At 37.0% G+C, this 27,366-nt stretch overlaps 1 protein-coding gene across 3 annotated transcripts in view; it reads right to left on the reverse strand.

Moving 5' to 3' along the window:
- Positions 1-2,376: 2,376 nt before the first annotated feature.
- Positions 2,377-27,366, reverse strand: part of HBS1L (HBS1 like translational GTPase) — a 59,008-nt gene continuing 34,018 nt past the window's right edge. For all 3 annotated transcript variants that reach the window (XM_064708109.1, XM_064708108.1, XM_064708105.1), the window contains exons 6-18: positions 19,424-19,680; positions 18,792-18,957; positions 17,622-17,739; positions 14,856-15,002; positions 14,151-14,225; positions 13,270-13,387; positions 13,019-13,087; positions 9,648-9,752; positions 7,553-7,643; positions 5,810-5,918; positions 5,095-5,195; positions 4,050-4,194; positions 2,377-3,042 (exon numbers count right to left, since the gene is read on the reverse strand). In XM_064708109.1, the coding sequence (XP_064564179.1) occupies positions 3,031-3,042; positions 4,050-4,194; positions 5,095-5,195; positions 5,810-5,918; positions 7,553-7,643; positions 9,648-9,752; positions 13,019-13,087; positions 13,270-13,387; positions 14,151-14,225; positions 14,856-15,002; positions 17,622-17,739; positions 18,792-18,957; positions 19,424-19,680 (1,513 nt within the window). In that variant the 3' untranslated portion in view covers positions 2,377-3,030. The remainder of the gene's footprint in view (positions 3,043-4,049; positions 4,195-5,094; positions 5,196-5,809; positions 5,919-7,552; positions 7,644-9,647; positions 9,753-13,018; positions 13,088-13,269; positions 13,388-14,150; positions 14,226-14,855; positions 15,003-17,621; positions 17,740-18,791; positions 18,958-19,423; positions 19,681-27,366) is intronic.

Genomic DNA, 27,366 nt, shown 5'->3' on the forward strand with positions numbered 1-27,366 from the left:
CTGTATGTATTTGCACAGTGAGTCCGAACTCCTCCCCCATCTCTCCGTGCTCCCTGCACCACTTGTTTACAAGTGGGAACAAACCCTGGCAACAACAGCAGGAAAGAGCAAAGGGGAAAAAATTAGTATTACTGTGACACTTGGTTCTTTTCTAGGAGCTGAAGCAAGGAGGGAAGAACAGCACACTTGCTGGCAACCAGCTTTTCTCTTGTCTGTAGGAAGTGAAGGACTGAAAAAAAGAGAGAAAAAGGATGGTTTGACAGGGAATTTCTACCTGTTACAGTTTTTGAAGTTACAGTTTGAAGACATTATTTTGCAACAACTAAACAAAATAATTCAACACTCAAACATCTGGCCAGGAACCTGCTTCTAAGTGTCAGCAGACAAAAGACACTTCAGACCAGCATGTCTGCAGCTCATGTTCATTGTTCTATCAATACTTTTCCCTGTATCCCCAAAACCAATGCACCTATCAAACCAAAAGATTTTAAGCACTAAGAAACTCTTTTTCACCAATATTGCCAAACATCAAACAATACAAACAGCTGAGTGACCCCTCAATTCAAACAGCTGAGAGGCACAATCCTACCTGGTACACTCTTATATGTTGTCAGAAATTCATCAGGTTTTTTCTCCCAGGAAAAACAAGACACTGGCTGTCATGCTTTCTCTTCCATAGGTACTCCAGAGAGTACTCCATCCTTACTACAGAGAAGCCTTTTACATATAATTAGTTTTTTCCATTTTTTTATAATTAACTTCCCAAGAACCTAAACTGCTCAGTAAGCACTGTGTAAAAGACATTTTCTCCAAGACAATGCTAAGGATTATCAAATTGTTTTAAGATTGCATGCCACCTCCTTGTTCTCCACAGATATTCAAAACACTACACCCAGAGAGCAGTATGGTCTCACCAGGAGATTGTGACTATCTCAGTCAGGAGTTTAGGAAGGTTTTGCATCCTAGACAACTGGCAAGCCACCAAGTTTCACATGGATCAACATGCAATCACATTTTGATTGAACAAAGGTGATGTGATTCTATTGCACAACAACAGATCATTTATGCTTCAACCAAGTGGCACCTCTGGGCAGAGTTCAAGTCTGTGTTGAAAGGTAGTGCAGTCACGTTGAAACTGGATTATGTAATACCTCTGCTTCTCCCAAGATGCAAACTGGGAAAGCATGCAGTAGCTTTTCAGTCAGCACAGAAAAGTGAGCCTCAAAATTTAATGCAAACATATGTGAGAAGAATTATCAGAGGTTCACCCTGTATTGCACTTCCTTGTCCATAAACAATAAGAAACTTATGCAAGTCTTAGAAGTGAAGACTGTAACTGCCCCCTGACTTCAGGGCAACCTAAACATTTCAAAGTTTGAAGGCAAGCTCAAGTGGAACCGGTTCAATGTAGGAGCTTGGCAGTATAAATCTCTGGAATCCAACAAGGGCACCTAAACCTTCACAGTTGCATGTTGAAACTGGTAAATATTTAAGTGTAATTTTTGGTCTATAAAAAGACATAACAAATAGTGGTAATTCATAAACTCGGCAGTAACAATTTTCAGGTATTTCAGATTCATAAGCTTTTACAAAAGTAATTCCCATACAAAGAATTGCTGATACTCTACAAATATCTATGCAGTCAACAGTACAATTCATCAATGTGGTCAAGTGCAGGTAGCTGCTGAATGGGGGCTAAAGCACCTAAGTACAAAAAAATTACCTACCAAAACACTAATGTGGGAAGAGTAGGTACAGACCATACAGGACTGTGACCTAAATAACAGCTATAGCATTTTTGTGTTCTTTACTACTCTGGACAGAGCTTTACTTCAGTTAACCCCCTGGACCATTGCTCTGGAGGGAGCGCTTCAGCTCCTGCCTCCCACTACTAACTCTGGGCAAAGCCAATTTTCTCCACTCTGCACTCACTTACAGGTCCCCAAATACCTGAGGTCCTCTCAAAATTCCTACCAACATAACTTGCAAGTTGTAGTAAAGTGTGCCTGTCCTGAGCTGGAGGTGGCAGAAGGACCCTCCTTTCTGCTGGAAGGTTTCATCAGGCCCATTACTGAAAAGCAGGAAGGAGCTACAGGCGTAAGTCAGCACAATTTGGCTTTAGCAGACACCACAAGATTAAACTGTCAGCCTTTGTTCAAAAGAGCACTAAGTCTGGATGAAAGAGATGTGTATGCACAGTGGCTGCACTGAGTAACATGAGAAAAACTGAAATTATTTCTTCAGAAAGCCAAACTGGATGCCAGTTTCGCATTTTAACTCATAAGTTTACTCTGAAACTTCTCAGTTATGGTAAGTAAAGAATGATTTAACACAATTTAGGAGTGTTTAAATAACAAAAAATGAGGGAGACAAAAATGCTCAGACAAATTTATTTTATTATTCTCACTGTTTAAAAAATAAAATTAGCCAAAGTTGGCACAGCTTCCACTACACAGCAAAAGAAAGTTTCTTTTTTCTTAAATAAATTTTGGGACAGGGAAAACAATCCCATGATAATATTACATGCCATTCTCTTGAAAACAAGGTAAATAGGTTTTTTTTTCCCCTGAATATGCATTCAACTCAAACCTAAAAATATTTTAGACCAATAAAGTTACTTTACTGAATTAATGTGCAGCAAAAAAGCAATCAAAGAAAATATGTAAACAATTTATGTCTGGAAGTAAGAAGTTTGTTTCATGATAATTCATCATCTTTTTCTCTAATTCAGCTTTCTAATATTTTTCCATCAACTTCTCTAAGGGCTAAGTTCCACATGGAGAAATTCATAAGATTCTTGAGATCAAGAAGTGCAACACTTGCAGTTCCTTGTCAGTTGGCATCTTGTTCTGCAGCAGGAGAAACTGATGAAGGGATCCCCAGATGTCTCAAACAATTTGACTTTTGTCACCACCATCTTCTCCCCAGTTAATTGCACTTGTTCCTTCAACTGAAATAACTGGATTCTTACACAGAAGTTTGGATATCTGATTGAGTTTTGCTTGGACGGTGGAAATTCTGTCACCACTGTCATTCTTTAATCTAAAAATATATGCAAACAGAAAATAACCTATGGTGAAAAATTAAGTACTAAGTGTAAAAGGATCTCAGTGTTTTTCAGTATTATACAGTTGTGGAAAAAATAATTCCTTTTCCACTTAAATTCTCGAAACAAGAAAACAAGTACTAAAATAGCAATTCCCAAATAACATATCGAAGAGGTTTTTTAGTCCCAATTCTACAAACATTAATCTAGCCCTAAACATTGCATATCTAAATAGAATACCACTTGCCTCAACTTAAATTTAATGAAAAAATGGGTTCAATCCATCCTGCTTCTGGATCTTATTTAAGACCAGACATGTTTAGGAGCATTATACATCCATAAGGCCTCTGACTGACCTAGTACATCATTCCTATGCGTACATGGAGAAACTAGCAAAGCTCATGCTCTAATTCTAAGTTTTGACATTAAGTGACTCAGCCTTAAGTTCTCAGTACCAGAACTTGGTTAATGTGCAAGATTTTTAAAGGGACAGATAGAAGGAAATTCACATTTTTTGCTTTTAGTAGAAGATAAAGCAGTAATGTTTAGCCCTACAGTCTTTGCTTCCTCTCGCATAGGATCAGAAAATGTTTTTTGGCATCAGTAAGAATCAAATGTACAATTGTCTTTAATTTTAACAGAAAAAGACAATGGACCCAACCTAGACACAGTTAAAATGGCCAACACCTCTTATTTACAAACTGTTTCCAGAATATTCATATAGGCAGATGTCAAAAAGACTGATGTATTTCAACTCAAGGAAAAAGAGGGGAAATTCTAAACACAGTAAATTGTACTTCTGCTAAATTAGACAGAATCATGACAAGTTTTCCTCACATCTTGCTGAAGCATTGTCTCTTTTTTAGCAGAAAAATATTCACTCTTTGGGCTAGAGGGTGTAAAACAGGTCTTAACCTGTTTTACCCATAACACCATTAACACTGTTTTAACCCATAACACCATTCCTCTGCAGTACAGAAAGTCTATTACAAAAATGCCATACCTCTGTAACAACTCCTGCAGCAATAGTGGAACCACTGTAGCGTAACATAAATCTCCCCAGCTCTTTAAAATCTTTGTATAACTCTAGAGCAACAGGTCTTTGAGTCTGTAGTTCTATTAGAGCATTCTGGCCTTTAGCCAAGAACCTGCAGGTAAAATAGCAGAAAACTCTATTAGAAATGTATGCACAGATAAATGAAGAAAAGAACAATGAATAAACAGGAAAAATCATTTTAGAAAGCCCAGAGTACAATTATCAAACTCGATTACAATTATAACCCAAGCCATGAGACTGAAAACTCATTTGCCTGGAGTATACATTTCAATAAGGCAACTAAGTTTTCTTCAAAAACCTCTTGGCACTCACCACAGCACTTAACAAATTGTTTTGAAGCTAATTATCCCATTAACACCTGTTTTTTCATGTCAAGTGGAAATCAAGTCTTGTTTCAACCCCACAGCTAAAGAGCTTATTCATTACTTTGTAGAAGTTTGCAACAGTTTCAGCCATAAAATTTCTAGAAAAGGATTATTTGGAAAATGTTGTATGTCTCAAAAAGCATTTCTATATTATTTTTAAAATCTTATTTCAAATAACTAGAGGCCTGTTACTGTAGTTGTATGGGAAGATTCCCTAAATTTCTTTCGCACGGACACCTTGTCTAGTCAAGCATGTTTTAGGCAGTTAGCCATCTGCAGAATTATAAAAGGCTTTAACAGTAAAAGAAGAAATACTGTTAAAAAAAAAAGAGACAGGGAGAAAAAAAATTCCTTTAAATTAAGCCTGCTAATCTAGGATTCATTCCCAGTTATGCAAGTGACCTTGGGCCTAAATCACTGCACTTCTCAGGTGCCCTGCAGTTATCAAGAGGGCAGGAGGTTTTGCAGTTTGCAAAGCACAATGAAATCCAAACATGAAACCAACTAAAACAATAAAAGCATATTCTTATAACATATAATTGATTCATAGAAGAACCTGTTTGATGTACTGTGTATTAAACATCAACCCATTTCTTGAGTAATTATTAACTATTCATAACACTTACTTAGGTTTTTTCTTTGTCACTTCACCAGTACTTTTGTGCAGGACACTCAACAGTCTTGTAATAGTAGCAGGTTCACTTACTGTTTGATAGTGTAAAAGCACCTGAAAATATTTTTTGCAGTTATTAAACATCCTACAATAATCAGTGATCCTAGGTGTTAATAGCTGAAAACAGCAGCTTGCTTTAAGACTGATATTTTTAAAGAAATACTTATAAAACTTCTCACAGGAGTGTGTGCCTCACATCCAGTAACTGTTCCTAGCTCCTAAACTTTGTGATCACAACCGATATGACACAAAGGCCATAATTTATGTCATCGTAACACATTTTTCATCCTTAAGTGTTTTGCTTCTGCCACCTCAGTGCAGTTCTGTAGCATGAACTGGTGTTTTATTTCTTTAAAATTAAAAGCTATCTTACACTTAAGTGCATCATTGTATTTCCACAAGATGTGAGCTTCTAAAGCCTAGCTGTGGTGGAACTCACATTCTCTGAAATGGCTCATGTATTAATGGCTATGTATTAAAAGCTAGTAAGAATATGCATAAACAGCCAGTGGCCCCTTCTATCCATGTCAAATTACACAAGAATCTGTTTCCTCTGGAGACACAGAACCACTTCTAGACTCTGACTGTATCTCATATTCAGGAGGTCAAACAGAGAGAGGAAAAGCCCTGAACAACCTGCCATGAACACAGTTTTCAAAGGGACTTACAGGAAATCCTTTAGTGATTGGAACCTCAATATTGAAGATGAGAACCCGAGCTCTGAACCGAGTGCAAACTTTAATGGGCTCCTTGGGATCACAAAATACACAGCCCACACTAGAAGAGAGAACAAAAAACAAAAAAATCAAACAAACAGATATCTCTTGACATAGAAGTGTTAAATAATTATCCTTTTCCAGGGCAGTGATTAAGACAAGCAAAGGAAAAGCAGCACCACTTTAATACAAGCAGGGTGGTGGGGGGGGGGTGTAGGTGCGTGGACCTCCAGGAACACTGTATCGAAAGCTGTAACAAAATGCGTTCCTAGACAATGTCTACCTTATTTTGTGTGTATGCATGAAGGGCTCTGTCTAGTTCAGTGAACAATTACCTCCAGTGCTAATCAGTTTCTGAAAATGTCATTGTTTCCTGTGCGTAGATATTTTTAAGAATTAGACTTTCATTCAGAGATTCAGGGTTTCCGTTCAACAGCACAAAATACTGCAGGGTGCCCAAAATTGCAGTACTGCTGCCTGTGGCTCAAGTATTTTCTGGATAATAAGGGGACATCATGATCAGGATTCAAAACCTGAGCTTTCAGCAACACTTATTTCCAAAAAATTCTACTTGGAGTCACAAGAAAGCTGGTGCTTCTTACAAGTTGGTAAGTAGCCTAGACACAGCTTTTTCACAGGGCCTAGTTTTAGCCATCTGAAATGAAAGGAAAATTAATCCCACACAGGAAAACATGACGGAAGAGAAAAAACAGCATGATTAAACATATACATCAAATTTCATCAATATCAAGAGGACTTCAAAATTCATAGCTTTTTTGACAGCCCTAACATGTCTCCAAAAGATGAAGACATCAACCTAACAAATTGACTCAAGACTTCATTCAACAACTAGAACAAGACTTCCCTCAACCTTTCACCACTGAGAATCCCAACCCACTATGAAATGGCAACACAGAATACCTGTACTTTTCCCTTAAATCAGAGGTTAGATTTGAAAAACTATCAATGCAAGGAGATTTTCCAAGAGTAGCTTGAAAGTTTGCTGTCTGAAGTCCAACTGAAATGTAAAAAACGTGAACAAATTGTAGATCCAATTACCTGGCCTGAACAACAACTGACACTTAAAAAAGCTTGAGGCTAATGCTTAGGATGAATCCCACAGACTGGAGAAGACACAAAGAGATTTGCTGCACCTCACTATTAGAGCACCCCTTAGCAAAACATTTAGGAAAACAAATCTTACAAGTAGCTAAATGTGTTGAATAAACAGGTTCCATCAATTCCACTTGTACAGATTTACTTTTTAGTACAAAATGACAGTTGTTTGCATGCGTACTGCCAGAATGATTGATAATTTGAGAAGTTCTTGAAAAATTTTCTGGTTTATTTACCAGGTTTACCAAAATTTTCTGGTTTATTACGGGTTGAATTTATCTGGCAATTAAAATGTCCAAGGGGTAGTCTAAAAGAAAGGGGCTCAGAAGGTTACTGGTGTCAGCACTAGGGCAAAGGATGAAAACTGACAGTATCCTTCTGAGGCTGCCGTTGCACATGCAGCAGATGTTTCCAACGTTTGTACATGCAAGCCAGGTGATATGCATCACTTTGGTTTTAAATATCCTGGTAGCCACATCATTCTTCAAGTAAACCGCTGTACTATAGGCCAGTGTAATAGTTATACAGCTTTTCATTAAAAACAAACCGTTACTTAGACTGAAACCCAGCTTTGCTCACTTGATTTTGATGATATCCATGCCGGTCAAAGTGAGACTAACGTGATCTCCTGCTGCAGCCCAATCAACTGGTTCATCGTGCAGTGTGATTCCTGGAAATGAGTAAGAACAGAACCTCACAGTGAAGTACCTAGGTTCTGAGCTACAAACAAACAGCTCTGTTTGGGCCATTTGTGCTTCATCAACCATTACTCATCAATTTTCAGTATGAATGGGTTGAGAGTAAAAGCTTTTTAACTGAGAAGCCTGAGGAAGCCTTTCCTTCCCCTTGGTGAGGATTCACTATTCTCTCTCACCGCACCCTGCACCATAACATGGCCTTATTCGAGCCAGAGGAGGGGACCTGGCCCTTGTCAGCAGCACAGATGACGCAATCCTGAAAATGCTGCACTACTAATATCTCCATATCTGCCCCACCCATCCTTTGAGGCACACGCACACCCTAGACCGCATCTTTCATATACTTTAATGGTACTGTGTCAACTTTCATTTACCTTGAGTGGGTTTGCTGACTCTTTCATAAAAAAGTGTAACTGAAGCCTTCCGTTCGCGACATCGTGTCTGTCAGAAAGCACCTTTACAAGCAATTTAATTCTGGTTTTATGTATTTTAATTTCTTTAAAACACAACCTGCCTGATGGGTGAGGGCAAGACTAATTAGCTCTGACTGAACATCCTGAGGTTTCTGGTGGGCACCAAGAGAGAAAGAAAAAAACCTGGATTTTTAGAAATACTACATATATTTATAGGATCTAGTTCTATTTTGCTGCAGATTGTACCTCTTGACTTGCAGATTTGTTCCCAAAACCACTTGCCAAAAACATGCCAAAAAGCATGATTCAACTATAATCATGTTAAGTACCATTTTTTAAGCAGTGCTGATAATTATTGATATATCTGTCATCACCACAGAATGAAAGAAGTTCAGCCTCTTGAAATGAACAACTTGAATCCTAATGCGCACATTGCCGTAAGTAAATACTGTATGCTAAATTAAATTATTACTTCTTTACATTGAATATAAATAGTAAATACTTAATGAACTTATATGCCCAACCTTCATTTGCATTTCAGTCATAGGAGAGGCAGCACAAAAGAAAAACCATAGAATCGTGCTGCAGGAGATACTCAGACAAAATACATCTGTTTCCATGGTACTTCCTCCACTCTCCACACAGAGGAGTGACTACAGTGGTCTGCTACCTAAATTCATCCACATTATTGTAACATTCCTGTGCATGTGACTAATGTGCATAGAACTGTGTAAGTTGATAGACTGAAGAGCTTCCCAAATTAGCACTGAACAAGCTGGGTTTGACAGACAACTAAACCAACACATTGCTGTATTCAGGCTAAATACTTAGATACATAAACCTATTCATATCTCAAGGACTCAATTTTTTATTCACTAGCCAATGTAGGAAAATCATAATTTTATCTTTCTATTTGCATATGAAGCAAAACCAACTCTGCAGTACAAAGACAGCAAGCTTTATCAGGAAACAGCTAAGCACTTAATGTCTAGCTATTTCTTTCCAGAAATCAAATACATTGAAATTTAAATCCAATTTTCTTCTATTTGCTAGTTGTTCAAGACAACTATATCCTGAAAATTTGATACTATGAAAGGATCAGTGACAAATCTTACAACATCAAACAGGAGGGATGACTTTATTCTCAAGCTTTTTCACAACTAATTCATAAGATTAAATTCTAAAGGTTGTTCAACATCCTCACACTTCCTAACAGAAGAAACACTCCACAGTAAAGCAGAATACTAATGATTCCTGTACTGAATATCTTTACAGACATTGCTGAAACTCAAATGCTTTTACAGGCTCTTCATAAAACCATGTCAAAAGCCACAGGGCTACAACATTTGGATTATCTGATACAGTAAAAAAAAAAAAAAGCAAGATTTCACATACTCTTCACGGACATATTTATACAGACACAGTCACATCTAAAGAAATTCGTTTTATGCTTTCACAATTTATGTTTGACAGTTAGTATCAGTTTGACAGTCTGTTACCATTTCAGTAACTGTTTCTAGCCCAGTATTGACCTGAAAGTAAACACGCTTCTGAAGACTGTACCTTTTGCAGTGCAAGTTTCATTGGGAGGCATTGCCAGAAGTCGCTCTCCAACCTGAATATAGCCTGCTTCTATTTTACCAGTCACACAAAATCCTGAACCTTGGTCTGTAATAAACACAGTAACAATTTCAAAAAACTTCATAATACAGTCAGTTTCCTATCAGAAATTAGTCCTTCACCAATGCATAGACAAGTTTTCAATATAATGAAGATTTTTTCCCTTCTCAGCAGTGTTCAGTACTTGCAAGTTAGCCAGCTGTGCATCATAATGAAAATGAAACATTAAATTCAAAACCTCTAGATCTTATGTTTTTCAGAACTAAGGAAGAAATAGTCTTCTTTAAGCAAATGTAGGTACATAAAGAAATATTTTTTAGTTTTTTCAGTATTAGACCATAAAGAAATATTTTTTAGTTTTTTCAGTATTAGACCAAGTCCCTTAGTTTCTAGCAATATTATTTAATTCAGCACTTTCTCACTATAATTACAGATAAAAGGAATATGACAGACCTCTCATAATAATTCTCATGCATACAGGCGCAAATTCCTATGCCATTTTACTGTTTAACTGAGTCAGAATCCTACATACTCTGTCTGCATATTACTTTTACTCCTGGAAAAGTGAAAGAATGATTCAGTACTATTTAATATGAGAAACTATTATAACTGGAGATGACTAAGTATTTCTGAATAAAAGATGTGCAAAGTTTTCATCATCAATGTCCTAAGAGCCTGTTCATCATTTGAATGATATGCCAGTTACTTTCCAAAGATATGCTACACATGGACATTTATGCACATACACCTTAACAAATGCCTCATCTTCTTAGCATGTGTATGCAGGTGTGTTTAAAAAACAACTCTCTGAACTGATTCTACAATGACATTTTAAGTATCCACACAAACAACAAATAATCTTTTGCTGAACATCAGAATTCAGTGATATAAGCAAGCATCTTAGTATTTTGTGTCTCACATTAAATTAAAAGCTGAACGTAGAGCTGAATTTAAAAGAACAAGCTGATCTCCAATCTTGAGGTCACTTAGTAGTAACTTGCTCTTTGCGTTCACCACAGATACTGATGAATGCTTCTGTTTAGTGAACGCTTCCAACTTTCTGTCTGGAAAAATATTACCAGTATGACTGCACGCTGGTTTTCCTCTATTCATTCCAGCAAATGAGATGAAACACGGACAATTAACAGATGACATCAAATGTCAAACTGAAAACTGTCAAAGCTGATATTGGCTAGAAAAAGAATACCCAAGTCACCTTACAGACACCACCTCAGTACAGGACACAAAACAACCTGAAGCTGGCTTTGCAAGCACTTGTGGCAACCAGAAATGTGACCTGATTCCAGGTTCTCAGCCACTTCCAAGCACAATTGAGAACCATTTATCTTTTGTTCACATCATCACCACGTTTGCCTTGGTAAACCAATGTGGTCTTTGAAGCTTCACCAACTCCCATGCTGACTGCTTCCTGAAAAGTGTCAAGTTCCTTCAGTTCCCCCTGATATCAGTGCAAGTGCAAAATGGACAGTGGGAGACAGAACCAGGGCATAAAAAACGGCCCAATTTCTGTGCGTCATGGTATTTGGGTTCTGCCAGGACATGCTCTTTGTACTCAGGATTTGGTTGGTGGACAAGGCATTTTAGGGTCAGATCAGTCATACCCTAGACAGAATTATAATATGGTAAGTGGGGACTGATGCAGCACCAAAGGGATTTATTCACTCAGGGATCTCTCAGATCAAGAGACGGCCTGGAGAGAATGAATATTAGGAGGACTGTGGAGGATAACATCTAAAAGCTGGCTGAGGCAGGTGAAACATATGTGAGCAGCCTTAACAGAGAAAGGGGTTTTCCAAACTATGTAGGAGTACACTCAGCACTCTCACTTTTTACACACTTCTATGGACAGCTCCTCCTGAGCACGCACTGGTACTGGAACTGAGCTGAGAGCAACTGCTGCTTCATGTACTTGTATCTGCAGCTACTTCCTCTGGTGGCATCAAAGCTGATTAAGTTTTGAGATCATAACATAAGAAAAAATAGTCTAAAAAACACCTAAAAGACCACATTTAGTGATAAGCCCTCTATATGTAAATTGTGTCCCTTCCAAAGTCATATTTTTTGCGCACTTTAGCAAAGTAGATGTAGTCAAAATTGCTCATTTTGGAAAACTTTTCTCAATCCAAAAATGATTATTGCAGCTGAAAAGCTGTGATATATTATTTTGAAAGATATCAATAATCCTAACACGCTTTCCCACAGCTCATGAAATTAAAGAGGAAAAAATAAACACAGAGATGGCATAGATGACAAAACCAATGATATCACACTAGGGTAATTTCCCATGCAACTCTTCAATATTTAGTATTATGGCTTCAGTTAAATCAGCTAATTAAGGCTATGCACAATATCTAGTGTTTTCTCAAAGACCCACATGAAAATTGCACAAACCTGGTATTTCCAGGTTTGTACTACTTACAATCAGTATTTCAATCTGATTTTTTTTGTACTTCCCCTATAAACATCCTAAATAGAAAGCAAAATTTCTTAAAATATGAATTTCAATAATAATATTTTATTACAAATATTTACAACAGTTCAAATCATGCTGTCAATTTGGTTTGCAACATTTCTCAAGGGACCTACAGAATGTTTCAAATGGGCTGAGTCTAGAAGTCTTATTTCTAAGTTATCTGCAATTGTAAATGACTAAATGGAAAAAAAATCAAGTTTACCATGAAAACCTTACAGGCTCAAGACACTCTATTTCCACCAGACAATCAAAGTAAGAACTGGTTATAGTTCTTGCTGTTCCTATCTTTATTAATGCTAGAGAATAGCTCACTGCCTTAAATCCTTGGCTGGTTGTAACAGTCTCACCACCATCACTATCTTTTTCCACCTCACCTGCCCAAATTTTTGTAAAAAGATTAGGAATATATCATTATTCACAACTACAACAATGAATGGAAAAGGAACAAGACAAACTTGTTTAAAATCTAGGACTGGAAAGCAAAAGAGCCCAAAGCCACATTCAAACAAAGTTCAAGAAATATTGATTTAGTCCAGCAGAACCAGTTTGGGAAAGTCCCACATTCTGTCCCACAGAACCATGAACTCATTTCACAGACAAATAATTGGTCATACAGATTAACTTCTTTAATTTCATTTCCAGGGTGTTTCACCTTCAGCAGTACTATTTAAAATTTGGCAAGGAATAGAACTTGAAATGTCCTACTCTGGTCTAGGACTACACATGAAGTTCCAACTTTAAGTCTTATTTTGACAGCATTTTTAACACTTGTGTTAAATATTGGGAAAATTATGGTAAAAACACTATAAAAACAACCAACCTTTAAAAACATCAGCAACACACAGTCTAAATGGTTTATCCACTGATCTCTGTGGTGGCTTGAAAGAATCTGCAAATAAATTGATAAGATATTTTAAAATGTCAGTATGTAATAACTCTCAGCAACTTCTCCATTAGAGAAATTAATTATGTTGCATTTCACTGAGTTTGTCTCACATTTTACCCAAAATACAAGTTTTAACACACACAGGACTAAGAGGTATTATTTTAAATGAGGAAAGTTGCACTTACCAATTTGCTCCAACAAACACTTTCCTTTATACCATTGTGTGAGGTCACTTGACTGACCCCTTGTGACTAGATTTTCTCCACCAAGGCCACTTGTTGGGATATAAGCCACATCTGATTCCTAATAAAGAAAACAAACAGATGTGAAGCATACATTAACAATAGGATCTCCTAGCAGAAGTGAGAGGTGCATTTTTTCAATGTTATGCATCTAAACTTTAAAAGAATAGTTGTCACATTTGTATTTCCCCTGGAGAAGGCAGGTTACTCATGGATCCATTTCCCTTTTGGTTACCTTTTGCCTGATCACTCTGCTCCAACAAAGAGTTGGAGATAATTAAATATGATAGTATATCAATGCTGACAACTAGAAACTGAGTTCAGGTAATAAACTCCTCCATGTTTGACAGGAAAACTTTGGTTTGAATTGCTGCTTTATGCATAGGGATTGCAGGAAAACCAGCCAGTCCAAATGAATAGTAGCTGGAACTCAGAAAACACGAGAGGACGGTTCTCATGAGCTCATAATCCACACTGATACCTGCTCCAGTATAAAACTCTCTAATGTCATTCATGTAATCCTGAACATTAAGATAGACAATTCTTGGTCTCTTCTGCTTTGTAGCCAACAATCCCAAGAAACTACAAGTGATCTGAGTACCCCAAAGATTCAATAGACCTAAACAAAGATGACACAAAGAGTATTAAGGAACTGACTACCCTTATGCAAAACTCAGTATCACTCTACCAGGAAGAAAAGGCATCTGCTACATTATGTACATGTAGCAGTGGCAGGAAAGTGACACAAAATAACCTGACTGTAGGAAAAGTTCATCCCACCCAAATGTTTGAACAAAGCAACAAAGGCCTCACAAATATATTACCTTAAAGCCAGCTTGCTTAAGAAATTGGCCAAGCTTACTTGTAATTTCCTGAAATCTTTCCTGTTGCCAATTGACCTAAAATAAAGCACAGATTATAATATGAAATTATAGATTTTTAACCATGACTTGAACATACAGCTGCATGTCATCAATTCTGTAGTAGAAACAGATGTGGATTTATAAACATGAGATTTCCAGGTGCATTCATACTTGAATATATAAGAGCATACACATTAGCAATTACTGATCACAAACACCACTAAAATTGCAAGCCCTTTTAATTTCAACAGCTACTTTTTTTTTATGTTTACACAAAATTCAGGTTCAGTAAGATATATTCATTACAGGAGTAACTTAAAATGTAAATAGTAATCTTTAATATACTTTACACATTTAAATAAAACTACTGAGGTCTTGACCTAAATGACCCCAAGATGATCTTACAGATTCCACTGAGATTAATTGTTGTGAGATTTCCACAAGTACAAAAGGGACGGCTGCTCATTTTAGCACCAAACTTAATCTTCTGCGTACTTTGAAAATACACCCATAAATAAAAAGAATGCCATTGTAAAGTCTAAACATAAGGGACAGAGCTGGAAAGGAAAGAAACAATGTTTTATTATGAGTTTCACAATACTGATTCTTAATATCTAGAAATCTAGACAGATGCCCTTCACTTAAATGAAGAAACTAAATGTGTACCTGGTCCATTTTATTGACTGCAACAGCCAACTGTGTCACTCCAAGAGAGCGCACTAATAATCCATGTTCTCGAGTCTGTCCACCTGTCTCAAACCCTGCCTCAAACTCTCCTCTGCTGGCATCCACAACCAGAATTGCCACATCAGCCTACAATATAAAGAAAGAAAGAAAAAAAAAAGTGGTTAAGAGATGGAAATAATCTGGGTAAATACCTAAATCAGTAACATTTCACAAAAAATGTCCTTTACACAGATGGAATTCTGATGTGCTCCAAATGTAATTGAAACTGCTCAGTCCCATCTGTATCATACCCACTTTGGTGAGATTATGGCATTATGTCATCTTATGTCACAAACCAGCACCTCCTGGTTAAACACAGGACAATTGCTGGTTTGGGGAACCTGTCCCCTTCAATCTACCCACTGTGGATGCTGCACAGGTCTGAACAAAAACAGCCTATGACCAGAAGCTTTAGAACAATGTATGAGCACTATGTCCAATTCTCTCTGCCTCAGTCTGTACACTGTTGTCTTAGTGAGAAGCTGCAAAAATTACAAACAAATCACTACATTATACAACTGGGACAACCAGTTGTACTGTACTGTTGACTGTACGCTGGATGTGAATGCTTCAGAGTCCACTCAACACACTGGAGCATGGCAAAATCACAAGGTGGCAAAAATGAAGTAGCCTATTTTATCACCTAGACAAACCCTCTGCCAAAGCATTAAGAGCAAACAGTCTACAGCGCTGCACAAAAGTCAGCATGTAAGCACTGGGAAAAGCACAGATCTTGCTGTTAGCCTAAAATGCTGCTAATATTTTTTGTACTTTTCCTGCTTTGGTAAGCAATTGCCAGTCAGATCATCATCATGTACAAAGCAACAGCAACAGATGTGAACAACAAAGGTACTGGTGTCAACAGGTAGGTGTAAGACAATGTCAGAGGACTGAGGAGATGGACATCATGGAAAGAGAGAAGAAAAACTGTTACATTTTCCCTTTCCTTAAATGTTTATGCTTCATAATTCCAGGAAAAGAAAGACTCCTGATTCTGAACTTCCCTGGCCTCATTCTAGGCATGAAATCCCCAGAGCTCAGAGACAGCAGGAGTGTGAGAACAGGAAAAGGATAACTGATGAATTTCCTCAGAGCTCCCAGCCTCAGAAGTGCATTGCAGTGAACTTCTCCAAAAAAAAAAAAAAAAAAAAAAAAAAAAAAAAAAAAAGACATTCTGCATTTTCTAAATTATAAAAACAGTACCTCAAGGACTTATTGAATGTGTATCAAAGGCCAGATGCTGGTTTTGCATTTTGCATAAGAGTAGCTGGGGGCTCACCTCCTAACAGCATTCTCCACAATAAAAAGATACTAAAGCCATTTTCAGCCATTGCTTCAGCACTGAGCCTACTCTAACAGGCAACAGAAAGTTGAGAAAGTTGCACAGTTTCAGTGATTCCTTAACAGGCTCCAGAACAGACCAGCCCCTCATCACCCTGAGAGCTGGAACACAGAGATACCAAGCTTTATTCAGTCAGACGTGTCTTCTGCTGAACTGATAAAATTGCTGGGGAATTGTAGCTCTTCTCTTAATACTTCTGCCTGTGTTATTTTTCCCAAAAAGAAAAAAAAAAACCTATTTAAACAACAATTGTAAAAAATAGCACATCTGAGTCAGTATTTTCCACTGCTCTGAAACCAAAGATTCACTTCTAATTTTCAAACTCATAAAACTGCCACAACACGTACTCTGCCATATAGATGGTTTTATAAGAAATACAGTAAAATTTGCAAACTTCTGACTACTCTGCAGCCTAAGTACACAAGGGTCACAAGGTACGAATTCTCACCCAGGCTCTGCTTCAGAGCTAAAGCAGAACTTGGGACAAACCAGTCTTCCCACAGTGCAGTTCTCTATCTAAGATCATACCAGCAGTACTCATCCAAGTACTCAACAAAGATCTTCAGATACAACCCATATTTCAGACAGTTCTGGCACAGACAAAGCAAAAACCTATATGCAGCTTAGCTTTAGGAAAAAAAAATTACACGTCTACTCTGGAGAATCAATTTTAAAAAGGGTACCTTTAAGTGAAAAAAAAAAAACCAACACTCCTTTTATATAATGTAACCATGTGTTTTTTCCCCCATCTCTGAGGTATTATTTCCACAAATAATAATCTATAGGAAACTGGTAAGTGCCATACTGATTTCAATGGGTAGTGTCCAATGCTATTGACTTCACCTACTGTTCCTAAAACAAGTGGCATGCAGTCTCTGCAAATATCTTCTTGACAAGACAAATGCATGCTGCATAAACTTTGTTATCTGTTTTTCCAACCCCTACAAAATACACTGTAAAACAGAAAAATGTGTTTTGCTTGATCTATAAATCCTTTTTCTTTAAGCTCAAAATCACTTAAAATCTTCCCCTACAATGTGACTTTCACAGAACTACTCACTGAGTAGCTATATATCACATCTGAATAGCTTTCAAAGCTCAAATGTGGTTTTATCAAACTGCAACTTACTATTAAATTACTTGCATAATAAAACCTTCCTCCCAAACATTAGCATCAATAAAAAGCAACTGCCTTTAATGTTTAACAAACACATTCTTTTTTAAGTTTAGAAAATGCAAAGACAGGCTAACACCTTCAATGATTCCATTTCATTCCACCTTAGATTTTAAAAGAAAAAAAACCAATTTAAGAAGAAGTTACAAAAAATACTGATACTGGAAAAAGCCTTTTAGACCATCTTTACCTGCGCAGCTCCTGTGATCATATTTGGAATGAAGTCTTTGTGGCCTGGAGCATCCATCAATGTAATTACTTTAGTTGGTGTCTCAAATTTGGTCATACCCACATCCATTGTCACTCCCCTTAAATAAAGCATACATGCAATGCACCATTAAAACTGCTTTAAAACTTCACAGAGAAATAAAGTAAGCTATTAAAAACACAACTATGAAATTATACCCTTCATATCTTTCACTGATTTAGCCTTCACCATAGGGATACCTGTGTGTTGGAAGAGCAGACCTCTAGAGCTGCCTTTTAGTAAATCCAGGTGTGAAGAAAAATACCCAGAATTCCCAGTACTCCCATGCACCCTTAGACTGTGTCCTAACAAGGACAGCGAAAATATGAAAATTGAACTGCATATTTAAGTCACTACTAATTATACTTTTGATATTTAGTTCCTCAGAAAAATGTAAAAGAAACATAGCTGAGCTAAAAAAAATTAAAAAAAATAGGTGGTATAGGACAATAGAGATACAGTTACACATTTGCAAAGAGGCACAGGCAGAACTCCTGATTGCCAAGGAAGGATCACAACACACTTGGACTCAGTTCCAGATCTCGCTACCCTCATGTTCTGCATGACACACAGGATAGGATCCATCTCATGAAATGCAAACACCTACCATGCACATGTCTGCATCTGGGATAGTCACCTGCATCTCCCTTTACAGACAATCAAGACAGACAGGAACTTTCAAGGGACAAAACATCTTGTAGTAGAAGATACTTTCAGTATGCTGCTCCCAATCACCAAAAAATCCCAACAACAAAATAAGACCCCCAAAATCCCAAACATTTACAGATGACTCCAGATTTTTTTTTTAAATAAAAACCTCAGAGCAAAGAGCAAATATAATCAAAAATCAATCAATCAAAAATACCAATTCAGAAAACCCACTTCTTCAATATAAAAATGCAATTTTAACTTTCATAGTTCAAATTAATAAAGGCCTTTTATAAAGCATACAAATATTGTTAATTTTATTAATTTGTAGGTTTCGTTTTAAAAGTAAGGTAAGTCACATGAGATGAACTGACATTTCAATGCTTAGTTTATCAGACTAATATTTTCTGACAAAGCTGTTCTTTCACAGAAAAAAAGGTAACTCCCGTCAAAATGCGTTTCTACCTTTCTCTTTCTTCACCAGTTTCATCCAAGACCCATGCATAGGCAAATGAAGCTTTACCAGCCTTTTTAGATTCCTGTTCATATTTGTGCATAGTTCTTTTGTTCACATTTCCCAAAAGGTAGAGCAAATGACCCATTAAAGTACTTTTGCCTGCATCAACATGTCCTGTGGAAGAAAATAAATATTACAGCAATTTTATTCATGCAATTTAGGTATAGCACAAGAAATATACTAAACATATAAACATCACATGCACTGATAGTTCTTCTGTAACCCATAGAACTTCATAATCCTGTGAGACAGAGACACAGGAAGAAGACAGGTTATAACAACAGCCAGTTAGCATGACAGCCATAGAGTACCTCCAAATTCATGCTAAAAAGAACACGCTGCAACAATGAAACCAAACCAAACATGTTCTGTATGCTCAAAGGGACTCTAAATCAACCTCACTGTCCAAGTCAAAGACATGTGAATGTACTCCTTCCAAAAAATGCAGATGCAACTGAAAACAGTATGAGATTCCCTTCCCTGGAGTGAGGGAAGGGAATTGCTTCCATATTACTTCAAGATTCAATCAACACAGTTTTTAAACTTTATGTTTGTCAGAAATACAATTTAACAGTGTTACCTATTACCACCAAATTCAGCAGCTGCTTTCCTCCTTGTCTCTTCTCCAACTCTGCTTTCACATCTATTTGTGGTTTTGCCTTGCTTGACTTTTTTCCTGGAGTAGGCACCATATTCTGCTCTTCTGAAACCTGCACTACCTGGGGTGAAGGTGTAGATTTTGAGACAGCCTCAAGCACTCCAGAAGCTACACTGGCATCTTCAGCTAACAGTCCTTTCTGAGGTGTATTAGTGTGGCCATTTTCCTCAGCAATCGCACTAGGGGGAAAAAGAAAACACAAAGAATGCAAATGGCAAAGAAAACATAGAAAAAAGGGAGAGAAATTGAGTTTTCCATTCACTATCATGTAAGCCTCAAGGAGTATGTGATAAGCCCATTAAGGTGGAACTGATAAGCAGCTGGATAAAAACTGCACAGATACCATCTCTGAACATCTTGTCTGAAAAGCAGCACTGTTTACAAAAGCAAGATAAGATAAAATCTTGCAAAATATATCAAACAGATAAACAAGGATAAACAAGCTTTCCATAGACCCTTCCCTTAACAGGAAGGGAAAGGACAATTATGCAGAACAACCACAGAGCAGGTTTCCTCTGAACTAAGAGTCCAAGTCAACTTTGAAGCACAGATCCTGAAACAGTTTCCACGTACAGTACCATTACTACAGTTCATCATAGTACTGTTTTATTCTGAGAACAGCAATATAACATAAAGAGTTGATATTAAGCACATGTAAGCTGCAATTTAAAGTGCAATGCTTATACAGAACTGTAACAGATGAGTTAAGATTTATCAATGTTGAAAAAAAATTGCTTCAAGCATCAAACAAGACACTCAGGACTAAAGAGATTTGGATTCTCAAAGTCCATTTTTATAACACCCTGTTCTACAAATCACCATACTAATCCTAATGGTAAATAATCTCAAATATATTTTCTTACATGGTCTCTTTTTATCTCCATTTCATAAATGAACATATTTTCCTGATTGACAAAAGCTTTCTGAGAACATACAATATTATTCTTTATCTGTCATAGCAAAGATGATCACTAACAACAAACATTAGGTAAACTTTTAAAGACAGCAAAAGCTTTCTTACTGCCTGATAGAGTTGCATGGTGAGGCATTAATGTAGGAACAAGGCTGGAACAGAGGCAGTTATTACGGGTCTGCCAACATTCTGTCACAGCAAATGTCAACATACAAACCACTGATTATACAGAAAATGAAAATCCCAACAACACACTATTCTCAAAATTTTATCCAAGGAGAAGAAGCTTCTTCCCCTGGAAAACTGGAAATCCTTTCAAGTTCTGTACCATCATGCTGCAGATTGCTTTCTCTGGAACAGTTTCATGCAGGCTCTCAGTCAAATGTTTCCACATCCACAAAGAAATTTTCACTCTTCACTTTCTGCTTGCATGCCACAATAAACTACCCTGTTTTAATCTTTTCAACTTCTACAAACAAAACTAGTTATTTTGGTGTTTTAGAATCCCACATTGTGACATGTCAGCTTTTATTTGACATTACTTCTCATTTTCTGTCTGCGTAGGAGTATTTGCATTGTGTTAGCCCCTTTCCATTACGTAGATCTCATGGAACAATACAGCCTCAACATGTTAGTCTACTAAAGAAGCTGTTGAAGAGTTATTATCTAAAAAATTAAACATTATAAATGTTCAGATCAAATGCAAACTTAGCCTCTCATTACAGCAATAAGTACCATGGGACATTTTACAGCTCCCTCTTCTTCCCCACATTTTCAGAACCCACCTGTGTTATCAGTACTGCAGCCAACTGATTGATTTTGACACTTTTTCATAAGGCCCAAAGCCAAGTTTTTCTCTTGATTGTGAGACCAAAGAAAAAATTCCAACACTCATTTTTGGCTACACAACCCAAGGTCAGGTTCTTGTCTCAAGGCTAAATATCCAGGTTTTTTTTCTAAAACCCAAGGTCAGGTTCTTGCCTCAAGGCTGGATACCCAGGCAGGCTTCCCAAATTAGCTAAGCAAACAACCTGTTCTATGCCAGCCATGATGGCTGCAGGGGTGCATACGGCAACTGTACTTCTGCATAACAGATAAACTATTCTGTATAAAATCTATTTGATATTAAATAAAATATAGATGTACAAAGTCTATTCATATTTTTGTATTAAAGTCTGTTCCAAAAAGAAGTTACTCTATCAGAATATTGCAAACCACTTCTAGGAGAAGGACAAGTTTTTATCAAACTACCGCCTTGGGTCACACAATCTTTTGACATTTTAGAATTCCCACTACAAAGCTAACTGTTCTGTATCACCACCAACTATCACCATGTTACAGAGAACATTGTAGCTTGACAAACTGAATAACCTTGATAACAATTGATTTTCTAAACCAAAACAATAGTTGGTCATCATTGCTTTACATGTAGCAATGAAGAAAGTTGATTACACACAAGTTATTCCACAGGGAAAAAAGTCACTACAACTATTTATGCTTTTTTTTACTGGAAAAGGGAAGTGCATTTCGGTAAGGCTGAACAGAAGACTCTGCCTTTAAAATTCCTTAAATAGTACATTAAGTTTTAGCTGAAAACATACTTTGGAGAAAATAATTGTTTTGCCATTCCAATGTCTCTGCAGGGAAATTTTACTTCATGAAAACAGACTGGAAACAATCAAGTTGATAGAGGGTAAATATACAGAGAATTGTGGTAACTAAGTTTTCTACATATTGTAATAAGGTATTAAAAATCATCTGAATGATGTAAAGTATAACAATTTTTGTCTCCATCATTTAAGAGAGCCTCATATATTTACAATTAATTCGCATTAGAAAACCTTCATCAAGATTAAGACTCTTCCATCTTTTTTCTTTTCTTCAGGCAAACTTTAGTCTCAGCACAATATCTAGCAGCATAATACCTAGCATGTTCACACTGAAGTACCAGGATTAGTGCCAATATGCAAAGGTCACACAGAAATGCAAATATGGTATTTGACATTGGTATCAAGTTTTCTTCCTTGAAAGTCTAATATTTGAAGTTCTGGAGAAAACTATTTGTATAAGAAGTCATATCAAAACAGCCTTTACAGCTGGAAATAGTTTTCTCTCCTTCTCAGTGTACGCATTTCTTCCCAAACCAATTTTTCAAAAGTGAAAAAAAAATTAAAAGGCAGTTATTTAGATGAAGCTGAAGGTAATGTGATCCACAAACATAACTCTCATATTTTTCTATAGCTTTCCAAAATATATTCAAGCATTGTCACATCAGCCTATTAACAGACAAGAATGTATTTTCATAAAGAGGTTATTTGCAAGCCTGTAAATTTTATTTCAATAAACTAGGTAATGATTCCTTTTCTAATCCCAGATGCTAAGATCTTCCTGCAGGCCAAAGCATATGTCAGTAAGGATTCCCCAAAACAAGATGGATTTTGTGTGGTAGAATTGAAACTAATTACAGCATCTGAAAGAACCATGGTTATTGCCAGAAACCAAGTACTCTCTCATTTCTATGTAGCTTTTATTGCAACCACCCCTGCTGAAGGACATCAAGTAGCTTTTATTTTGGGTGGTGCAAAGAAAAAGTGCTAGATACAAATGAAATTAGTGAAACAAAGCTCCAGCAATCATTAGGCCTTGCAACGTTTTCAAGGGTACAGTATTTGAAGAGTCAGTACACTGCTATAGTTTAAAAGTTTCAGATATTATGTTTTAGAAACCTGGAAACAACTTGTGCCACAGTGAACTAGACTTGCCATTTCAGAGAAGAAACTTCAGAATGGAGAGGGCATACGATCTACTTACAGAATATCCCTAATAACACAATTCAGCTTTTTGCTGACCAGTGTCAGGGAAAGGGAGAGCAAGTTTATTGCTAGGTACCTAGGCAGGAAAGCAGGCAGGTTAAATTCCAGTCTCATGGAAGTACATGAGGAGAAAAGCAATAGTAAGACCCTGACAGTTACTTATGCTTCATGGCAACCAGATGAGTAGTTTATTGAAAGCCTGATAAAGGCTCAGAAAAATGCTAAGGATCTCCACTTCTGACAGTCAATAAACAAAAATGAATGACATTGGAAATGCTCATCAGCTAGACTCTTCCCACAAGGTTTTACAAAATTACTGAATTGAAAACTCCTGTCAGAAGGCAGTACTAGTGTGTCACTAGTGCAGGCAGTCAAGAATATAACCAAGTCAACTGCACTAGAAAGCATCTTTGGTAGTAAAGTTCAAGCTTGGTCTGAGCCATGACAACCTACCATATGAAAAAAAATTTATATTGGAGGAAGACCACTTCCTAAACCGTTGCTTGCATCGTTGTTTGAGGAGTTGATGGAACTCTCCAAAGCAGTCTCAGTTTGCCAACCACTGCTATCTGGTAGCATGGAGACATTGACTGATTATGTAACTCAACTTCTTTGAAAGGACAGAACTATTATGAATCTCACATATGCACCGAGATGATGCACTCAAGAAAGCCTGACCATCAGCAATTCAGGAATAAATCTCAAAACGGCCTATCACAGCTCTTTTGGAAATCAACAGAGAAACCAAAGGTGGCAGGGACCAACATTTAGTCAAAATTAAAACTGCGAGGCCAGAAATTCCCTATGCTATCTTGCCAACAAGGATCATAACAGTAAACTGAATAAAATGTTACGGTTACATTACTGTTTTCTGGGGAATATTAATCAATACAGCATATGTTGTTATAAGACATATTAGAAGGCATTCAATCTCCCACAATTATTGAAAGGTTCACACCACCATGCACTCAAAGAGGAACTTGAAAGCTCATCTGCTTAATATTAACTCTTCAGAATTTAGCTTTTAAACATTATTTTCAATCTTCTAGTCTCGATGCTGAGTGAATTATTTTTACACAACCGACTCTTTTGGAGTATTTACAGTCATTACAGAAATGTCTACATTTATTTCCCCTTTCAAAATTATTAATTACAAAATATTGGTCAGACTAGTTAAAATAATCAACCCTTTTTTGGTCACAACTTCTTCTGGCTTCCTTTATTACTTAACAGGAAGAAAAAGCCCAGTAAACAGCTTTGCTAGAGCATCAGTTTACCAGCAAACTCCATTTTCTGCAGACAATTCCACTAAGAATGTCCAGCAACAAAGGCAATCAATGCTCAAAGCAATGAATGGCATCTAATAACCCATCCATTCCAAATAAGATTAACTGATCAATATGAGGTTATACCTCAAAGCAAGACTGAATCATAGTCTGAATAGTTAGTCAAAGAATGGGGTTTTTTTGCTAATGCAAGGCTGCTGCTTTTAAAAACATGGTCCCAAAATTACCTTTAAGATCCCATATAGGTAACAACAAAAACTTGTTCATATGTACAATACAATTTCCTTCTAATGGTATCTGCACCAGCACCATACAAATATTTTGGAGTAAAAGTAGGGGGCAGAGTTACAGATGTTTTAGGATCCATTTAGAATGCTTTGAATAATTCATATTGGTGCTTTTGGTCAGTGACAAACTATATACTTTAAAAAAGCTGTATTATTATAAACACTCTGCAGTAAATTAACAATGAGACAAGAACATAAAGAATTTATAAAAAGGGTCAAAGGAACAAGTCTTTCTTAGGTGTTAATAAACACAGACTCTTTCTGTTCCTCAACAGGTTATCCTTATCCTGCCATTAATCCAGAAGGTAACTGCAGAAGAAAAAAACTAATCCTAATACACTGAGGTGGAAGTTCATGTTTTGTTTTTCATGTTCAGAAATAGATGATTGTCTGCTTCTATAAAGTCAATGTCATAGGCCTTGGCAGTGCCTCCACAGCAGTCTGTTAGACAAAAGAAGAAATGAGGCTCTCATCAGACTCCTTGAAGAAGGGGTCTTTAAGACATGCAGGCAACTTTACCATTTAAATTGTATCCTCTTCCATATTCATTGATTGTCTGTGCTCCAAATCTCTTGCTCTTTTACAAATCATTCCACTTCTTACTTATTCCTCCCACTTAAAGCTAAACACCTTAAGTATATCCAATCTCAACAGTAAATAGAAGTTTGTTTTCAATTAGTATTTCAGCAGTACCACTGAGATGAATTAAAAACCATCTTCACAATCACAGAATGACAGAATAGTTTAGGTTAGACCAGGCCTTTTAAGGTTATCTAGTTCAACCCCCCTGCAATGAGCAGGGATATCTTCAACTAGATCAGGTTGCTCAGAGCCTGGTCCAGTGTGATTTTGAAAGTTTCCATAGTGGAGCATCCACCACATCTTTGGGAAATCAGTTCCAGTGTTTTAACATCCTCACTGTAAAAAACTTCCTTACATACGATCTAGACTCTCTTGCAGTCTAGAACCATTACATCCTTTGCCCTGACAGAACAAGCCCTCCTGAAGTGTCTGTCCCCATTTTTCTTATACACGTCTTTTAGCTACTGGAAAGCTGCACTGAGGTCACCCCAAAGCATTCCCTTCTTCAGGATGAACAACCCCAGCTTTCTCAGGCTGTCTTCACAGGAGACGTGCTTCATCCCTCTAATAATCTTGGTGGCCTCCTCAGGGTGCACTCCAACAGGTCCATGTCTTCCCTGTGCTGAAAACCCCAGAACTGAATGCAGCACTCCAGATGGGGTCTCACAAGGGCATTATTAAAGATGCTTCTAGAGGATTTACCCACAAGTCCTGAAGGCTTAATCTTTTTTCTGGCACTGAACTGTAAGGAAGCATGATACAAACTATGTCAGCGGCCCTGAAAAGAAGCAGAGTGGCTGAGAACCATGTTGGAGACAACCACCTTTCATCAGAGACTGAGTCATCACTAGCCTATCCAAGGATTATTCAAGTCTCAGATGAGGAAGCATTCTTCTTATCTCCTCCTTCCCTATGGAACAGACATAGATGTTAAGTATCAGAGATACAGAATTCTGTACTTGCTCTTTTTTAGAAAGAAACATTTTAAACAGCCATTATTAGAGATTAAAAGAAAAAAAAATCAATCACAACTACATAGAATTAGCTAGCAGAACTTCTTCACTCACTTAATATTCCTTTATTTTTCTAAACTTCTATCCAAATTAAATTACTACATAGAAGTCCCCATGAAAAACTTCAACTTCTAAGAAATTTAGTAAGAACAAAAGAGATGAAGGTACCTGGAACTTCATGAGTCCAGTTGTCAAACCCAGAGCCACTGATTAGTAGACAGCAAGTGAAAAAAAAAATTATGCTTCCTTTATATATTGCAATTCTCAAACAGTACAGACAAAATATTTTGCAAGTCCCAGAAATTTTTCATTTGGAGCTTATTGCATCTAAGGAGATTAAATGAAGGTGATGTCTTTTAGCAATGATATTTGGTAGCATAAAGAAATAATGACATCAGGTTCACACCTTGTATTAAATGTGCTTAAGCAGATGAAATTGCTTGCTTTCCACTCTGTTATCAAACATGCACAAGATGCTGTAAGATAAAGACTATGCTGCCCTCTTACTTCCAAGAATGCTTTCCAGATCAGAATTACAAACACTACAGGATGAGGTTGCAATGTTGACACTTACACTTGAGAATTTTTTGACCTCAGGATGAACTGTGGAATTTCTTGCCACAGATTAGATAGCTATTTTAAGATGGGCTCAAAACAGAATAAGGGTACCTAAGTAAGAAAAATACATTAACCATTCTTAATAGAAATAGACAAAACCAAATAAAAGTAAAAATTGTGGGGAACCACTGAACACTACACCATGATATGTCATGCACCATATTCCCAACATACATGCCCTGTTCTAGTATATTTCTTTAACTATTCACTGCTGGCTATTACTGTAGGTAGACTCTGATTCAGATGTCTGTCTTCTTGCTCTCATGAGACATCCCCCTTAACAGTTCCAAGTCAGGATAAAATTAGAAGCACTAATTTAGCTAGAGCACAAGTAGGACCAAACTCTACAACAG

This window comes from Zonotrichia leucophrys, chromosome 3 (genome assembly GCF_028769735.1).
Source record: "Zonotrichia leucophrys gambelii isolate GWCS_2022_RI chromosome 3, RI_Zleu_2.0, whole genome shotgun sequence".
NCBI classification, from domain to species: domain Eukaryota; kingdom Metazoa; phylum Chordata; class Aves; order Passeriformes; family Passerellidae; genus Zonotrichia; species Zonotrichia leucophrys.